Source organism: Hemitrygon akajei, chromosome 15 (assembly GCF_048418815.1).
Source record: "Hemitrygon akajei chromosome 15, sHemAka1.3, whole genome shotgun sequence".
Classification (NCBI taxonomy): domain Eukaryota; kingdom Metazoa; phylum Chordata; class Chondrichthyes; order Myliobatiformes; family Dasyatidae; genus Hemitrygon; species Hemitrygon akajei.
This window is the reverse complement of record NC_133138.1, coordinates 60,177,036-60,192,287: the sequence shown is the minus strand read 5'-3', so window position 1 is coordinate 60,192,287 and position 15,252 is coordinate 60,177,036. Positions and strand designations below refer to the sequence as shown.

Genomic DNA, 15,252 nt, shown 5'->3' with positions numbered 1-15,252 from the left:
AAATTATTTAAAATCAAAATTTGGTCCTATATATTTATAATTATAATTGTTGGAAAACCATTATTTGGTTAACAAATACTAATTTTATTAGTTCTGATTTCAGTATACTGAACTGAAGGATGAACCAGATTCTCTCTCCAGAGAATCTGTCTGAAGTTAAATGTCTATAACGTGCCGTATTTTGTTTTTGTGATACAATGTTGAAACTGTTTTATGTAAGTTTAAAACACTGCAAATCTACCTTTGTCTCTGCTCCATCAGATGATCTTATTTAAGGTTGTTACACATTATAAAAGGAATCTGAAAGAAAAGGAAGTGTGTGTAATGGTGTGAGGTAGAGTTCATATTAGATCAACCTTGTACCCTGTGTCTGCTGTTGAATTCATAGCACTTTTGATAGCACTATTAAGTGGAACCTTTTGCTAATTAGTGAAGTGACTGAAAATTAATAGACAATGCAAAGCTGTATTAATCATCATGAAATTTGAGGTTGTTGGGAATCAGGTAATAATGGAGCAATGGACTAATGTGGCAGGTCTAGTTCCATCCATCAGTGGCATCAACTGCATTATGTAAAATCAGCTGTGCAATCTATATTACTTCCAAATTTTGATCTCACTCTGGTATAAATAAATAGCAAGTTTTAAAATGGGATTATACTGCTATGACCTGTTCATGCTTTGATTCTGAAGCAATGTCGGGAAGCTTCAAGGAACCCTTGAATGATCTTATCAATAATTCAATTTCACCCATTCTTGTTTGTTCCCAGCTGACGAATTTAACTGGTATTTTTCAGGGATGAATCAGATGTTGGGTATATTTGGACTTTGGATGGGACATTCACCGAGAATAAGTTGAGAACCTTTGCTTCGTCAAATACTCATACAAATTATCTCTGTGCAAGCCTGTGGAATCTTGCAGCAGTGCTTTTTTTTAATAAAGCTATGTTTAGTAAGTGGCGTGGGAGTAAGACGCAGTATTCCACAGTGATTTTCTAAATAGGAGTGCAAATAATTGATTGTTTGAAAAGAGCAATTTTCAAAGTCTTATCATGACTATGTCACTGAATATTTTACTTCAGAGGAGGATAAGAAGGAAATTAAAGAACAGCAGTCTCACTGGAAGTAAGCAGGTGATTGCAGCTACTTATGGAAAAATAATAAAAAAAATCTTCCCTACTGGTATTAATAATACCTGGAGACTTTAGGTATGTTTGACTGGTATTATTAACTCAAATATGGGCATTTTCTGAGAGGGTCTTTGATTGAACTATCACAGGAACTGCACAAGATCAAAGTCAGCTGCAGAGAGTTGTAAACTTAGTCTGCTCCATCAAATGCACTAGCCTCCGTAGTATCTAGGAAATCTTCAAGAAATTATGCCTCAAAAAGGTAGCATCTATCATTAAGGAGCCCCAGCACCCAGGTCATGCCTTGCTCTCACTGTTACCATCAGAACGAGCTATAGAAGCCTGAAGGCACACACTCAATGATTCAGGAACAGCTTCTTCCCCTCTGCCATCCGATTTCTGAATGGACATTGAACCCATTAACACTACCTCACTATTTTTTTATTTGAATTTTTGCTCTACTTATTTAATTTAGTTATATATAATATACTTAGTGTAATTCATGTTTTTTTTTCCTATTTTTATGTATTGCATTGTACTGCTGCTGCAGAGTCAACCAATTTCACAACATATGCCAGTGATATTAAACCTGATCCTGATCCTAGCCAAAGAGCTAGCCTGGGTGAAATTGCCAATTTGCCAAACATGCTATCTGTTTTAGTAATTATAGTATTTTGATTTCTTCTGTTGGCGTGGCAAGTAAAGTTGGACCTTCTTGAAACTGATGGTTATCTGTAGTTATCTCTGTTTTGTCTCATTCTCCTCGTCATCTTCTTGATGTTCACACTACTGCTTGATTCACTTCTTCATAACCAGGAAATGTGTGCCTGTATAAGAGAATCTATTGCTTTCCACTAAATGTTATATTTCTATATTTTTAATACTTTAATAAAAATATATCTAGCATTTTTATATTTCATATTGACAACAAATTGCCAACAAAGTTACTTCCTTAGGCAGTCCTGTCCGACCAAGAAGCAATTAATTTCAGTCCCATTCTATGAGGTTTTAAGATTGTAATGAAACACAGAACGTGCAGACTCTACGCAGACTGCACTCAAGATCAGGATGGAATTGGTGCTATGAGGCATTGGTTCTACTAGCTGCTACTAGTGTGGGAATTGCGGACTCTTGCTTTTAGCACACCCTTGATTTTCTTTCTCTCCCCCCCCCCCCCCCTGTCTGCCTAGTAATGGCAATGTTTGATACCATTCTTCACTGAGATTGGCTGTGTTATTTAGGATCAAATATGCATGCCACCCTGAATCAACTGAAGGATCAAGATGAACCTCTGTAGATTAAATTTAAAAGTCCCCCACAGATCCTCATTTTGACAGCATCAAAATCTGTAGTGAGGAAAATATGGACTACGTACAGTGGCTGAAGTTTCTTCCTGCATTGCTCACAGAAAAGATCACATACACAATGATTCCAGATGAGGAGGTACCTGACAATGTAACCTGGGGTTGGGAACCAGGACTTCAGCTTGACTGAGCGAAGATGGGTGTTCCCAAAGAGAAAAGACATGGAAGGATCCAGGGCGTAAAATCTCTCACAAAAAAAAGCTGCAGCAAATTATGTCAATAAAAACTGCATGTAGGGGTGTGCTCTGTACACCAAAACTATACTGCTAACCTTATATGTTTGTGGGTGCAAAATACATGTAGAAAATCTTCGGTGAATTTGATATACTTTATTCCATTTCCACCTTTAACTAGTTTGCCTAGTTGAGTTGTAGAAACTTAGTGTACATGTTGGTTGCTGCATATCTTGCACTACAACAGCAACAGGGTGCTACTTTCTGCTTTGGCGTGTTCTGAAAATGAGGTAAAAGAAAAGTGATATTGTTATATCTTTTACTTTAAGTAGAACTGTACAACATCATAGCTTTTACACTCAAAATCTTTTTTTGCTGTAAGTATCTCAAATTATTCCTATAGGTAAAGCTTAAAATAATCATGATTGTGCCTCTAACTTATGATCTGATGCACCATGGGATGGCCTTTGAAGTTTTGTGAATTTGGTGGAAATGACTATTTTTGTCAAGTTTTTCCACAAATTTTTGCAAACCTAAAGATTGAGCCGAAATCCCCTTACTGGCTATGTGGTATGCACTTCCTCATTTATTTTTCACATGACGACTTGGGTCTTTCAATACAAATCCTGCGAAAAAGACAAAATAAACATTACTAGCTTCAATTGCCAACAATTTCTAGATGTGTGGGAAAAGCCCTACTCAGTATCATTATCTGAAAAACTATCAATATAATTAAATGCAATGACAAAAATAATCATAAAAGGGTATTGTAAACATGACCACAAGCAGCCCAAATCCTGTGTCAGCCATAGGAGCTCCTCTCCAAAAGGTTTCTCTTTTTATTTGTTACAAGGAACATATTGAGGACAGAAAAACAGTCACAGCAGAAGCAAGGTGATTGCACCATGTATTTCAAGCCTAATTTAGTACTTGGCATTAAATCTGCACATAAAATATAGCTGCAGAAATTTACATAATGAAGAAGAGAGACCTCAGACATACTTCAAGCCTTCTCTTCTGGCTTCTCTTTGGTCTCATTCTGAACCTGAGAAATTGAAGATCCTTAGAGCAGGATCAGCCCTATCATCTGTGAAAAGGGATAAAGTATTGGAGGAAACTTGTCACTAACATGACAAAAATATTCCTTTCCATCAAAATCATAACATTCGCAAGGCCATCCCGTGGAACACCAAATCACAGGCATACCCTGGAAAGTACACAGAGGAAATTCACCGGGGTCTATTGGATTTGAGGATTACTCTATAAGGATTTTTACTTCACCTTTCATCCTAAACCCAAGGTCTCCAGTTAAAGTCTCCCTAACATTAGGAGAAAAAGCCTGCATGTATTTACCCTATCTATACCCTTGATAATTTTGGATACCTCTATTGGGTGCCATGGCAGTTCAGCGGTTAGTGAGATGCTATTACAGCTCAGGCTGTACAGGAATTCAGAGTTCAATTCTGCCACCATCTGTAAGGAGTTTGCACATTTCCCTTGTGAACTGTGTAGCTTTCCTTTGGGTGCTCTGGTTTCCTCCCACAGTCCAAAGATGCACCGGTTAGTAGGTCATTCTAATTTGTCCTGTGATTAGGCTAGTGTTGAGTAGGTAGCATTCTGGGTGTATGGCTCGTTGGGCCAGAAGGGCCTGTTCTGCACTGTATCCCTAAATTAATTAATTAATTAAGATTCTTCCTTCCCTCACCCCCCTATACACACACACACACACACACACACACACACACACACACACACACACACACACACACACACACACACACACACACACACACACACACACACACACACACACACACACACACACACACACACACACACACACTTCTCCTGTGTTCCATGGTGTAAAGTCCTAACCTAGTCAACCTTTTACTGAGGTCCATAAGTAATGGCAACATACTTGTAATCTCTCTCAGCTCTCTTTCAAGCTTATTGATATTTTTCCTGTGGGTAGGTGACCAGGACTGCATGCAATACATCAATTTCTCCCTCACCAATCTCTATGCAATATCAATATAACATCTCTACTTTTGTATTTGTTGCTTTGATTTATGAAGGCAAATGTGCCCAAAGATCTCTTTACGACCCCATCTACATGTGATGCCACTTTCAAGGAATTATGGATCTGTACTCCCAGATCCTTTGTTCTACTGCAGATCTCAGTGGCGTACCATTCACTGTGTAAGACCGACCCTGGTTTGTCCTGCCAAAGTGTAACACCTTGCACTTGTCTGCATTAAATTCTATCTGTCATTTTTCCACCCATTTTTCCAGATGGTCTAGATTCAACAGCAAACTTTTATATCCTTCTTCACAGTCCACTACAGCCCAATTTGGTGTCATCTGCAAATTTGCTGATCCCGTTTACCACATTATTATGTAAATCATTAATATAGATAATAAACAATAAACCAAGCACTGATCCTGTGGTATGCCACTAGGCACAGGCCTCCAGTCAGAGAGACAGCCATCTGCTTCCACTTTCTGTCTTCTTCTGCTAAGCTAATGTTGAATTAAATTCATTACTTTATCCTGAATGCCAAGTGACTTAACCTTCTGGACCAGTCTTCCATGTGGAGCTTTGTCGAAGCCATGCACGTAAGATTTTATAGCTGTATGGACAAGTTGCAGCATCTAGGTTTCTACACTCAAACACAATGAAAGGCAATTTATTGCAATTGCTATAATCTCTATCATATTTGTCAGTTTCAAATTAATGTGACCTATGTTTCTCTACTTTAGGGTTGAAAAATTTGCCTGGTGCATTCTATTACCATATGTATTACATTGTAATTTTTACAAGTTTAGCAAATGAGTAGTAACCATGCAGTCAAATATAGACGCAGTTAACATGTTTTACATTCCCCAATATTACTATGAAATATAAAACAAATTAAGCATCTGCGGCTGGATGTGGAAATATTTGTCTGAGTAGATTAATGATGACAGTATTTTGGAAAAACTTTGCTAGCACTTATAAAGTTTGGTACTGTTCAGTGTCTGTAACAGCCCGCCCTTTTTGATTTGTTGGACATGTAAGCCATCAGTTACATTTTGTTTACTACATAGTTTTCTATTAATCAGCGGTTCAACTCTTTTGGGAGAGTTGAAAAGTCTGCAGTAATCCATTAATTGGTGTTTTTTTAAATTTCTGATAGGCAGTGTGTACTGCTTTCTGAGTGAGTCTGTTAGCAGAAACCAATTATATGCAAATATTTATTGAAACCATTAAAATTCTACAATAAAAGTTGAAAGCATAAGCTGAAATGATACTAGCAACCAAAAGTCATTCAACAAAACTGCAATATTTTGATATTTAAATTCTAATTGAGATTTTAATTAGAAGTGAAGATCTGACTAGTTAATTGTTTGGACAAGCCATGAAACACGAGCTGCTGAAGATTATTCAGTCCATTTACTACTACTTCGAACAAAATACATAGAACACCACAAGAGATCATCAAACATGCTTGATAGGGCCTTTCTCGTGGTAGCACTGCAGGAAGGCCTTGTAAGCAAGTCAGAACGAGACCTGCTGGAGCTGCCAGACATGAGTGGAGAAATGTGGTACAAGCAAACCAGGGGTAGCTAGTTGGGAAGGGAAGCTCCTTGAAGTTGGTTCCAGTTGGCAGCACTGACTTGGATAAACCCTAAAAGAATGCATTTAGGAGCAAACACTTGGGTAGGGGCTTTAAAATGCTTTGGGCCTGTCAGACCAGTTTATGAGATAGCTAGAACCATGAAGGAGTCATGTTCATGCTCTCTCAGTAGGCTGGTACCCAGCCAATAAATTCATTCTCCCAGTTTGGAAGTGATTCACTTTTCTGGACCTGGCTGTGGAAATGTTGAGGGAATATGGATTTAATTGAACAGGTTCTTCTCTTGTTGAGGCACTGCCCTTCTCCACAGCAGCAGGATGATTCCCAGAAGAGTGGACTGCTGCTCCATAGGACATCAGTATTGCTATGATTCAAGATTCATTTATTATCAACGAATGTATAAATTATACAACCTTGAGATTTGCTTGCTCACAGGTCGCCACAAAGCAAGACACCCAGGTCTAGGGTAGAAAATGAGGAACCAGACACCAGAACTTGCAAACCTAAATGAAAGTTGCACAATTTGGACAATGGCAAATGTGGGTGCCCACCTGTTACTAGGAGAATTCAGTTGACAGTGTGGGAATGGGGACTTTTGTCCACTCACATGACTCTCCTGTGACCTTTCAGTCACAGCTGTAGTGGGTGAAACCCAAGCTTTATTCTCCAGTTGTTTTCCCAGATGGTAGATGTGAGCTCATTGTGGACACCCTGAGAGGATATCAGCATTGCAGGGCCAAGAACAGAGCTGTCCTACCAATGCCAGATACCAGCCATGGGGAATTATCTTGATGTCATGGTAGGTTGCAAGCCTACACAAAATGTCATTAGTGAATTATTTTGGTGTCGTGGTAGTGTTTCAAGCCTACATGGAAAGTCACTAATACTACGAGACACTAATGGGGAGTAGACTTTCATTCATTCTTTCATTAAATTTCCTTTTTAAAGATTTTGTTCCATTAAGGTTGTTGTCGGTCCACTTATGCAATGTGCTTCATGAAGGCATTTAATATGCTCGGCCCATGTTTTACATCTGTCAGTTTTTATCATTCCCAACCCACGATAAGGCAGCCAAAATGTGCTAGTGTTTGTGCTGTTGTCACTTCAAAGCACAAAATGAATGCCTATGTCATGAGCTGTAAGCCGATACAGTTCCTTCCTTGTGTATTTCTCATCTATTCCTGTGATAACATTCAAGCAATCATTCAGAGCTGGAGACAGTGAGATTGACTGTACATGGTTAATCATGGATACCGTATAAGGTTACACAGGCTCCCTTTTGAGTTCTGGCTTCTAGAGCAATCAACATTACCATCAGCAGCCTTCTCCTGCTATTGCTGGGAATTATGTTCTAATGCTGGCAATAGTACTGGTCTCCTGCTAACAGTGTTGATTTACTAGAGAGTAAGAGTTTCTTCAGAAATTCTGCAGTATTACAAAACTATTCTAGAAAGAGTGCAATCGCATACTCAGGGCCAGTAGACAACGGACTGGGAGTTCTTCGGAAAAATTTAGTGACTGCAGACGTAAGCCAAACATAGGTCATCTTGCCATATGTTACGTCTTTTGGTTTGAGAAATACTGTATCTATCAGTAAAAAGTTACTGTTTGAAAAATCACAGAAGAGCAGAGAAGAAATCTCTTTGAAGTATTTCATTACACAGCTCAACTGTCTTGCTTATTGTGTAGAGGCTTCCAGGGAGCACCAGGACAGATGTATATCTGTCAAACTCTGAAGAGAGTGATTGCAGATATTAATACATCAAATTAGTTTCATTGTTAGTAACTTAGCTGCAATTTCAGATGAGACCAAGAGGCTTGATAAAGTGAAGCAGTGACTATTGACAGCTAGTATTCCACTGAAATGAAGAGCAGATTATTGGGGGGGGGGGGGGGGGGCTCCTGACCTATTGATCAGCCAGTGGTGTTCTGCTCTTGAATAACCATTGTTGAGCTTGACCTTAACATGTTCTTGCATGGTCGACATGAGAAGCACCCGTAAGTATTGTGGTGGGAAGAGCAGCTAACCATGAAAGTATTGCATTCTGAGATTAATTTAAAATGCAGCAGGCTTGAAATTCAAAAGTAGACTGGACAATGAGCAATAACAATCACATTCTTGCAAGACTGCACATTTGATAAAAAAAAACATTTAGCATCAGCGGTTCTAAGAAATCTCCTTTAGTGCCATATGGCTGAAAATGGGAACTAGAACCAGAGAACATTACAGCACAGAAACAAAACAGTCCTTTTGGCCCTTCTTGGCTGTGCTGAACCATTTTTCTGCCTAGTCCCACTGACCTGCACCTGAACCATATCCCTCCATACATCTCTCATCCATGTACCTGTCCAAGCTTTTCATAAATGTTAAAAGTGAGCCCGCATTTACCTTCATCTGGCAGCTCATTCCACACTCCCACCACTCTCTGTGTGAGGAAACCTCCCCTAATGTTCCCTTTAAGCTTTTCCCCCTTCACCCTTAACCCAAGTCCTCTGGGTTTTTTTTCTCCTCTAGCCTCAATGAAAAAAGCCTGCTTTCATTCACTCTATCAATACCCATCATAATTTCATAGAACTCTATCAAATCTACCCTCATTCTTCTATGCTCCAGGGAATAAAGTCCTAACCTATTCAACCTTTCTCTGTAACTCAGTTTCTCAAGTCCCAGCAACATCCTTGTAAATCTTCTCTGCACTCTTTCAAACTTATCAATGTCCTTCCTGTAATTTGGTGACCAAAACTGCACACTATACTCCAAATTTGGCCTCACCAATGCCTTATATAACCTCTTCATAACATTCCAACTCTTAAACTCAATACTTTGATTTATAAAGGCTAATGTATCAAAAGCTCTCTTTACGACCCTATCTACTTGTGACGCCACTTTTAGGGAGTTTTGTATCTGTATTCCCAGATCCCTCTGTTCTACTGAACTCTTCAGTGACCTACCATTTATCTTGTATATTATACCTTGGTTTTTCCTTCCTAAGTGCAATACCTCACACTTTCTGTATTAAACCCCATCTGCTATTTTTCAGCCCATTTTTCCAGTTGGTCCAAATCACTCTGCAAGCTTTGAAAACCTTCCTCACTGTCCACTACACCTCGAATCTTTGTATCATCAGCAAATTTGCTGATCCAATTTACCACATTATCATCCAGATCATTGATATAGATGACAAATAATAATGAACCCAGCACTGATCCCTGTGGCACATCACTAGTCACAGGCCTCCACTCAGAGAAGCAATCCTCCACTACCACTCTCTGGCTTCTTCCATTGAGGGAATGTCTAATCCAATTTACTACCTCACCATGTATACCTAGCGACTGAATCTTCCTAACTAACCTCCCATGCCGGACTAAATTGGAAGTTTGACCTGTTTATTGTTAAAGTCTACAACCATTTTAAACTTTGTGATGTTTTGGATTTTGTATGTAGTTGCAGTAAGAGTGCAGAACCCAATAGGATCACATTGAATGGAGATTGTAGAAAGACAGTTTAATAGCTTAAGTGACCCTGGAACTGTATGAGTGATTTGAGAAAGAAGATGAACGTCAAGGTATGACGTTATGAGGCTTATGAGCATCTTTCCAGGAACAAATGGTCTTCAAAAAGATTCAGAAAGTTGTGATTATTATAACCATGAGAACTTGATAACTAATTCAAAATTTTTTAGACAGCAGCCTTTCCTGTTACATCAGAACTGGTCAGTTCTTAAAATAAATGCCATTAGTTGTGATGTTAACTAGGTTTTCCTCTCTCCACATTGTAGGGCCTTTGGGTCCTTTCTGCATTCTGTTTTATTTCAGCAATCCTCAAGGGAGCAGCTTTAGTTGAAGCTTAGCACGGAGTTCCTGATGTTGACAGTCAGGACTGAATGGCCCCTTGCCCTTCTCTTCTATTTGCTTCTGGACTATTACAGAATCCACTCCTTTCTTATTGACAAAGATTTTTATTTTGTTATTAATAGTCACTTGGGGATATCTGCAATGGCACCAAGCCCTCTGCCGATTTTGCTTGCTCTAGCGGCTGAAGAAGAAATACATGGGGTGAACGGTTCTGGAACATAGTATATCAGTGATCTTGCTAATGAATTGGAGACCAAAAAGCAGTAAAAAATCAATTTCTCAGCTAAGGAGGCTAAGAAGTTAAGAAATGTTTTAATTTGATTTTTACTGTGATGGCAGTCCTGATTGTAAGGGTGCTTGTTTTTGAGGTTTATAAGTCCAATATTTCAATCCTGAGGTTTTTGAGGAGGATTTTGAGGAAGGACATTGCTCCTACAAGCAATCAAGTTGAGAACATGGCTCCTTATGTTTTGGCGATGAGTTAATCAAAGCTTCTTGCAGGGTGAACACTATGGGTGCCTGTAGTGTCTCAGACCATCTGCTTTTGATAGCCAGTCCCAACAAATTTCTATTGTAAGCCCTTTTTTCTTCCGACAAAATGGCTCAGAAAGTAAGAAAAGATCAGCCATTAGTGTGAACAGAATGATCTATTGGCCTGCACCATACTGAGCAGCAGTCTGCAAATTCATGCCGATTTCTTGTGATTGAGCCTTTAAAATGTGTTTTTTTTTAATGTAATTGTTGAAAGTTAGTTTGCCTATAAGTGAAATATTGTTTTTCAAACCAATGTTGCTGAATATAATGCTGTGGTAGCAAAGTGGTTAGCACAATGATTTACAGTACAAACAACCTGAGTTCAGTGCCTGGAAGGAGTTTGTATTTTCTCCCTGTGACCGCATGGGTTTTCTTTGGGTGCCCTGGTTTCCTCCCATATTCCAGAGATACAATGGTTGGTCATTGTAAACTGTCCTGTGACTAGGATAGTATTAGTATAGTATATTGGGAGATTACTAGGAGGTGCAGCTCAAAGGGCTGTACTGCATGTCAATGAATAAAAAAATAGATTAACAGTCTATGCCTCTAACAGCTGGAAGTGTGATGAATATTCACCATCCTGGGTAAGGAGGCATTTTACTAAGTTCAGCAGAAACTGTTCCAGGATCAAGATATTTGTTATTAATTTTTAATTTTATTACTTAACTATCCTCTTGAGAAATGACTGTGTCTAGAATTAGGATGACAATATTTGATTTACTCGTAACTGCAATCTAATTGTAAGAAATAACATTCTGAGTTAACCTAAGGCTCCTGCCATCCAACCTCATCAATGCAGTTGTGAAAACATCAATGCAGGTGAATTTGGTATATAAATAAGCAGGGTAGACAAAATAGAATCGGTTGATGTTGTGTACTTGGATTTTCAGAAGGCCTTTGACAAAGTGGCACACATGAGGCTGCTTAACAAGGTACAAGCCCATGGTATTACAGGAAAGATTCCAGCATGACCGGTTGGCAGGAGTCAAGAGTGGGAATAAAGGGAGCATTATCTGGCTAACTGCTGGTAACTAGTGGTGCTCCACAGGGGTCTGTGGCTTTGTTGTAAAGTTTGCAGATGATATAAAGATAGGTGGAGGGGGCAGGTAATTTTGAGGAAATAGGAAGGCTACAGAAGGACTTAGATAAGGAGAATGGGCAAAAAGTGGCAGATGGAATACAGTGTTGGGAAGTGTATGGTCGTGAACTCTGGTAGAAGAAATGGAAGGGCTGACTATTTTCTAAATGGAGAGAAAATACAAAAATCTGAGGTGCAAAGGGATTTTGGAGTCCTTGCACAGGATTCTCTAAAGGTTAATTCTCAGTTTGAGTCTGTGGTGAGGAAGGCAAATTCAATGTTAGCATTCATTTCAAGAGGGTTGGAATCTAAAAGCAAGGATATAATGTTGAGCCTTTATAAAGCACTGGTGAGGCCAAACTTCGAGTATTATGAACAGTTTGGGGCCCTTATCTTAGAAAGGATGTGCTGAAATAGGAGAGGGGGTTAAAGGAGGTTCATGAAAATGATTCCAGGATTAAATAGCTTGTCAAATCCAACCTGAGTTGGATGATCAGCTGTGATCATACTAAATGGTGGTGCAGGCTCGAAGGGTCGAATGGCCTACTCCTGCACCTATTTTCTATGTTTCTATGTAAATGAAGAGTGTTTTTTGGCTCTGAGCATGTATTCACTGGAATTTAGAAAAATGAGGGGTGACCTAATTGAAACCTGTTGAATGGTAAAAGGCCTTGATGGAGTGGATGTGGAGAGGATGTTTCCTGTAGCGGAGGAGTCTATGACGAGAGGACACAGCCTCAGAATAGAGAGATGTCCAATTAGAACGGTAATGAGGAGGACTTTTTTAAGCCAGAGAGTGGTGAATCTGTGGAATTCATTGCCACAGGCAGCTGTGGAGGCCAAGTCACTGGGCATATTTAAGGCAGAGGTTGACAGATTCTTGATTGGATAGGGCATGAGGGATACAGAGGGAGGGGCAGGAGATTGGGGCTGAGAGGAAAAATGGATCAACCATGAAGAAATGGTGGAGCAGACTCGATGGGCCATATGGCGTAATTGTGCTCCTATATCTTATAATCTCCCTAAAGTGAGGGTGCTTATAGACATCTATAAGGCCGAATGTCTTGGCTTAAGTTTAGATTCCTGAAGGGTACAATCAATATCGTTACAGAAGAACTCAGCAGGTTGAGTAACATTGGTGATAGAGAAAGGGATTGTAGATGCTTCGGATTGAGATCCTCTATCAGCAGTTTCCCACAGATGCTACTCAATCAGATGAATTCATCTGGCAGTTTAATTTTTGCTCCAAATTCCAGCATCTGCAGTCTCCTGCATCACAATGTATTGAGTATCTTATCATGATGTATTTTAGAGCATTTCCTAATTGCTGTTGTCACTTTGCTGTGAGGCACCCAAATATGAGTATACAACAACTCATTGAACTGTGTAAAATTGCTTTACCTTGACTTAATGTCGTATCACTATGCATAATTAGGTGCTTTAAAAAGGCTGGGTGAAATGCATTATGGAAATTTTGGTATAAGGTTCTCCTCAGCACAGTGCAGAATGTGATGCATCTTCACAACTCGAAACCATGTAGCCAAGACTCAATAGTGTTTTAATGAAAATTTGTAAAGCAAATATTCACAAGTTGTAATGTATGTGTTGACCGAAATTCAGAAGATTTGCTGACTTTTTTTGTGGTAATAGATAAACGTCTATTATGTAGACACTTACGTAGAGTTTTAATTGACCCATTTGAAGTGGCATTAATTCAATGGACTCAGTGAGCATATGTCAGGTTAAGGAAAAAAAGTGTTTTCTTAGGGCTTGGTATCAAAACTCTGTCAGAGACTGAGGTGAATCTTATACATGCAATCATTATTTGTTCAATCGGTGGTTATAAAACACTGTCTGGCTTCTTTAGGTTCTTTTATTCCCATTTTCTCTCATGTCGTTTGCCTGCATCATATCCAATCCTCTTACACCTCCTGTCACACAGAATTTACACTTCTCCAGGGAAGCCACCTTCTACCATGTTTCTTAGGGTGCACATGCAAGCAAACATCATTAGGTAGATAGAAATGCTCTGTGCTGCCACTTTTTTCCTGAAAGAATGAATCAGTCTATTTAAAAATAATGGCACAGCATTTAACTGATAAGTTCTTGCTCACAGCTGATAGTGAGTTGGTGCCGACACTTTGCAGCTAGTTTGAGAATATGTTAGATAAACAGCATATCACAGATTACAAAATTAATAATACTAATGAGCAAAACATCATCTTTTAGTTCTAGGATTAAATAATTAAAATAGTCACCCATGAATTGTTTACATTTGAATCTCGACTAATTGTTTTAATAACAAAAGATAAAATGTAAATGCTTGGCAGGGAATATCCTTTTTGACTGCTATTTCTGTTGATTAAACTATTTTTGACAACATACAGATAAAAGAACAATCTTGAAGTTTTCAAAAGGATGTTTTACTTCAAGGTTTTTACACCTCAATGAAACTGTCAATTAATAAGATATAAAAAGAAACAGCATCACTTACGGTCAATTTGCTAGATCTACACGGGTTGAGGGCTATTACAGAACAGCAGCAACAGCTTGGAGACAGCAGAGCAACCACTTTAAAGTTCAAGCAGGAAAAGTTGAAGGGGAACATAGATAGAGAAAAGATGGAAAAGATAGTTAATATGTAAAGAATATCAAGTTGCAAAAAACTAAATTACAGTGAAAGAAATTAACACAGACATATGAAGTGTGTATTCTTTATTCCTTGATTTAGTACAATGCTTTACATTTAAATTATGCACTAATATATGTAGATATAAAATAAGCTTTAGCTAACATTATTTTGTTTTTTTTTAATGCCACTGATTTAGGCTGTGTTTCCAAGTATAGTTCCTGGTAGACCAGGTAACCATAGAAACTTCATTTAACTGTTCTGTTTTTGTAGGTATTTAGGGTCACCAAGTCCTAGCTACACCTTTTCAACTAATTACTCCAGTACTCAGCTGATTTGATGAGGATGAGGAATGAAATTGGAATCTCCTTGACTTTGATGGCTTATGACTCATTGGAGAACTCCCTGTCATGGTTGATACAGATTGCTGCTTTGTACATTTAAAAATGATAGCACTTGGTAAAAACTTTTACTGACTCTTATTTCATTCCCTTGTAGCATAGTTTTAACAAAAGGTAGACTTTCAATGAAAATAAATGTAATGTAGATATGTTAATGTTTATTGATTATAATAATTTTGATAGTACTTGCACACCCACTATATGCTCAATGCTGTGAAGTCATTACACCTGCAGATTTTGCATCTGAGATGAAGTCAGGAGGATGTAGAGTGATTTGCCTTGTAATTTGTTTTTCCATGGTGTATTGTTTTCCTAACAGCAAAAAGGGTTAAGTTATATAACCCCCTTGCCATTTTAAAATTTTTTACTTCTAATGCTTACTTTTTTCTACATAAATATGTTCACTGAAATATAAAATTTTATTTTGTAAAAAATGTGCCGTATATTTTGGTCAAATCAGGTAGTTCATATTGAT

The 15,252-nt window shown here is 38.5% G+C and overlaps 1 protein-coding gene across 2 annotated transcripts in view; it reads right to left on the bottom strand.

Moving 5' to 3' along the window:
* Positions 1 to 15,252, bottom strand: part of htr4 (5-hydroxytryptamine receptor 4) — a 137,298-nt gene that overhangs the window by 19,202 nt on the left and 102,844 nt on the right. The window contains exon 7 of one of the 2 annotated variants that reach the window (XM_073067657.1): positions 14,242 to 14,318. The exons of the other annotated variant lie outside the window; for it this stretch is intronic. Coding sequence (XP_072923758.1) covers positions 14,258 to 14,318 — 61 coding nt within the window. The 3' untranslated portion in view covers positions 14,242 to 14,257. The remainder of the gene's footprint in view (positions 1 to 14,241; positions 14,319 to 15,252) is intronic. 2 annotated transcript variants of the gene reach the window in all.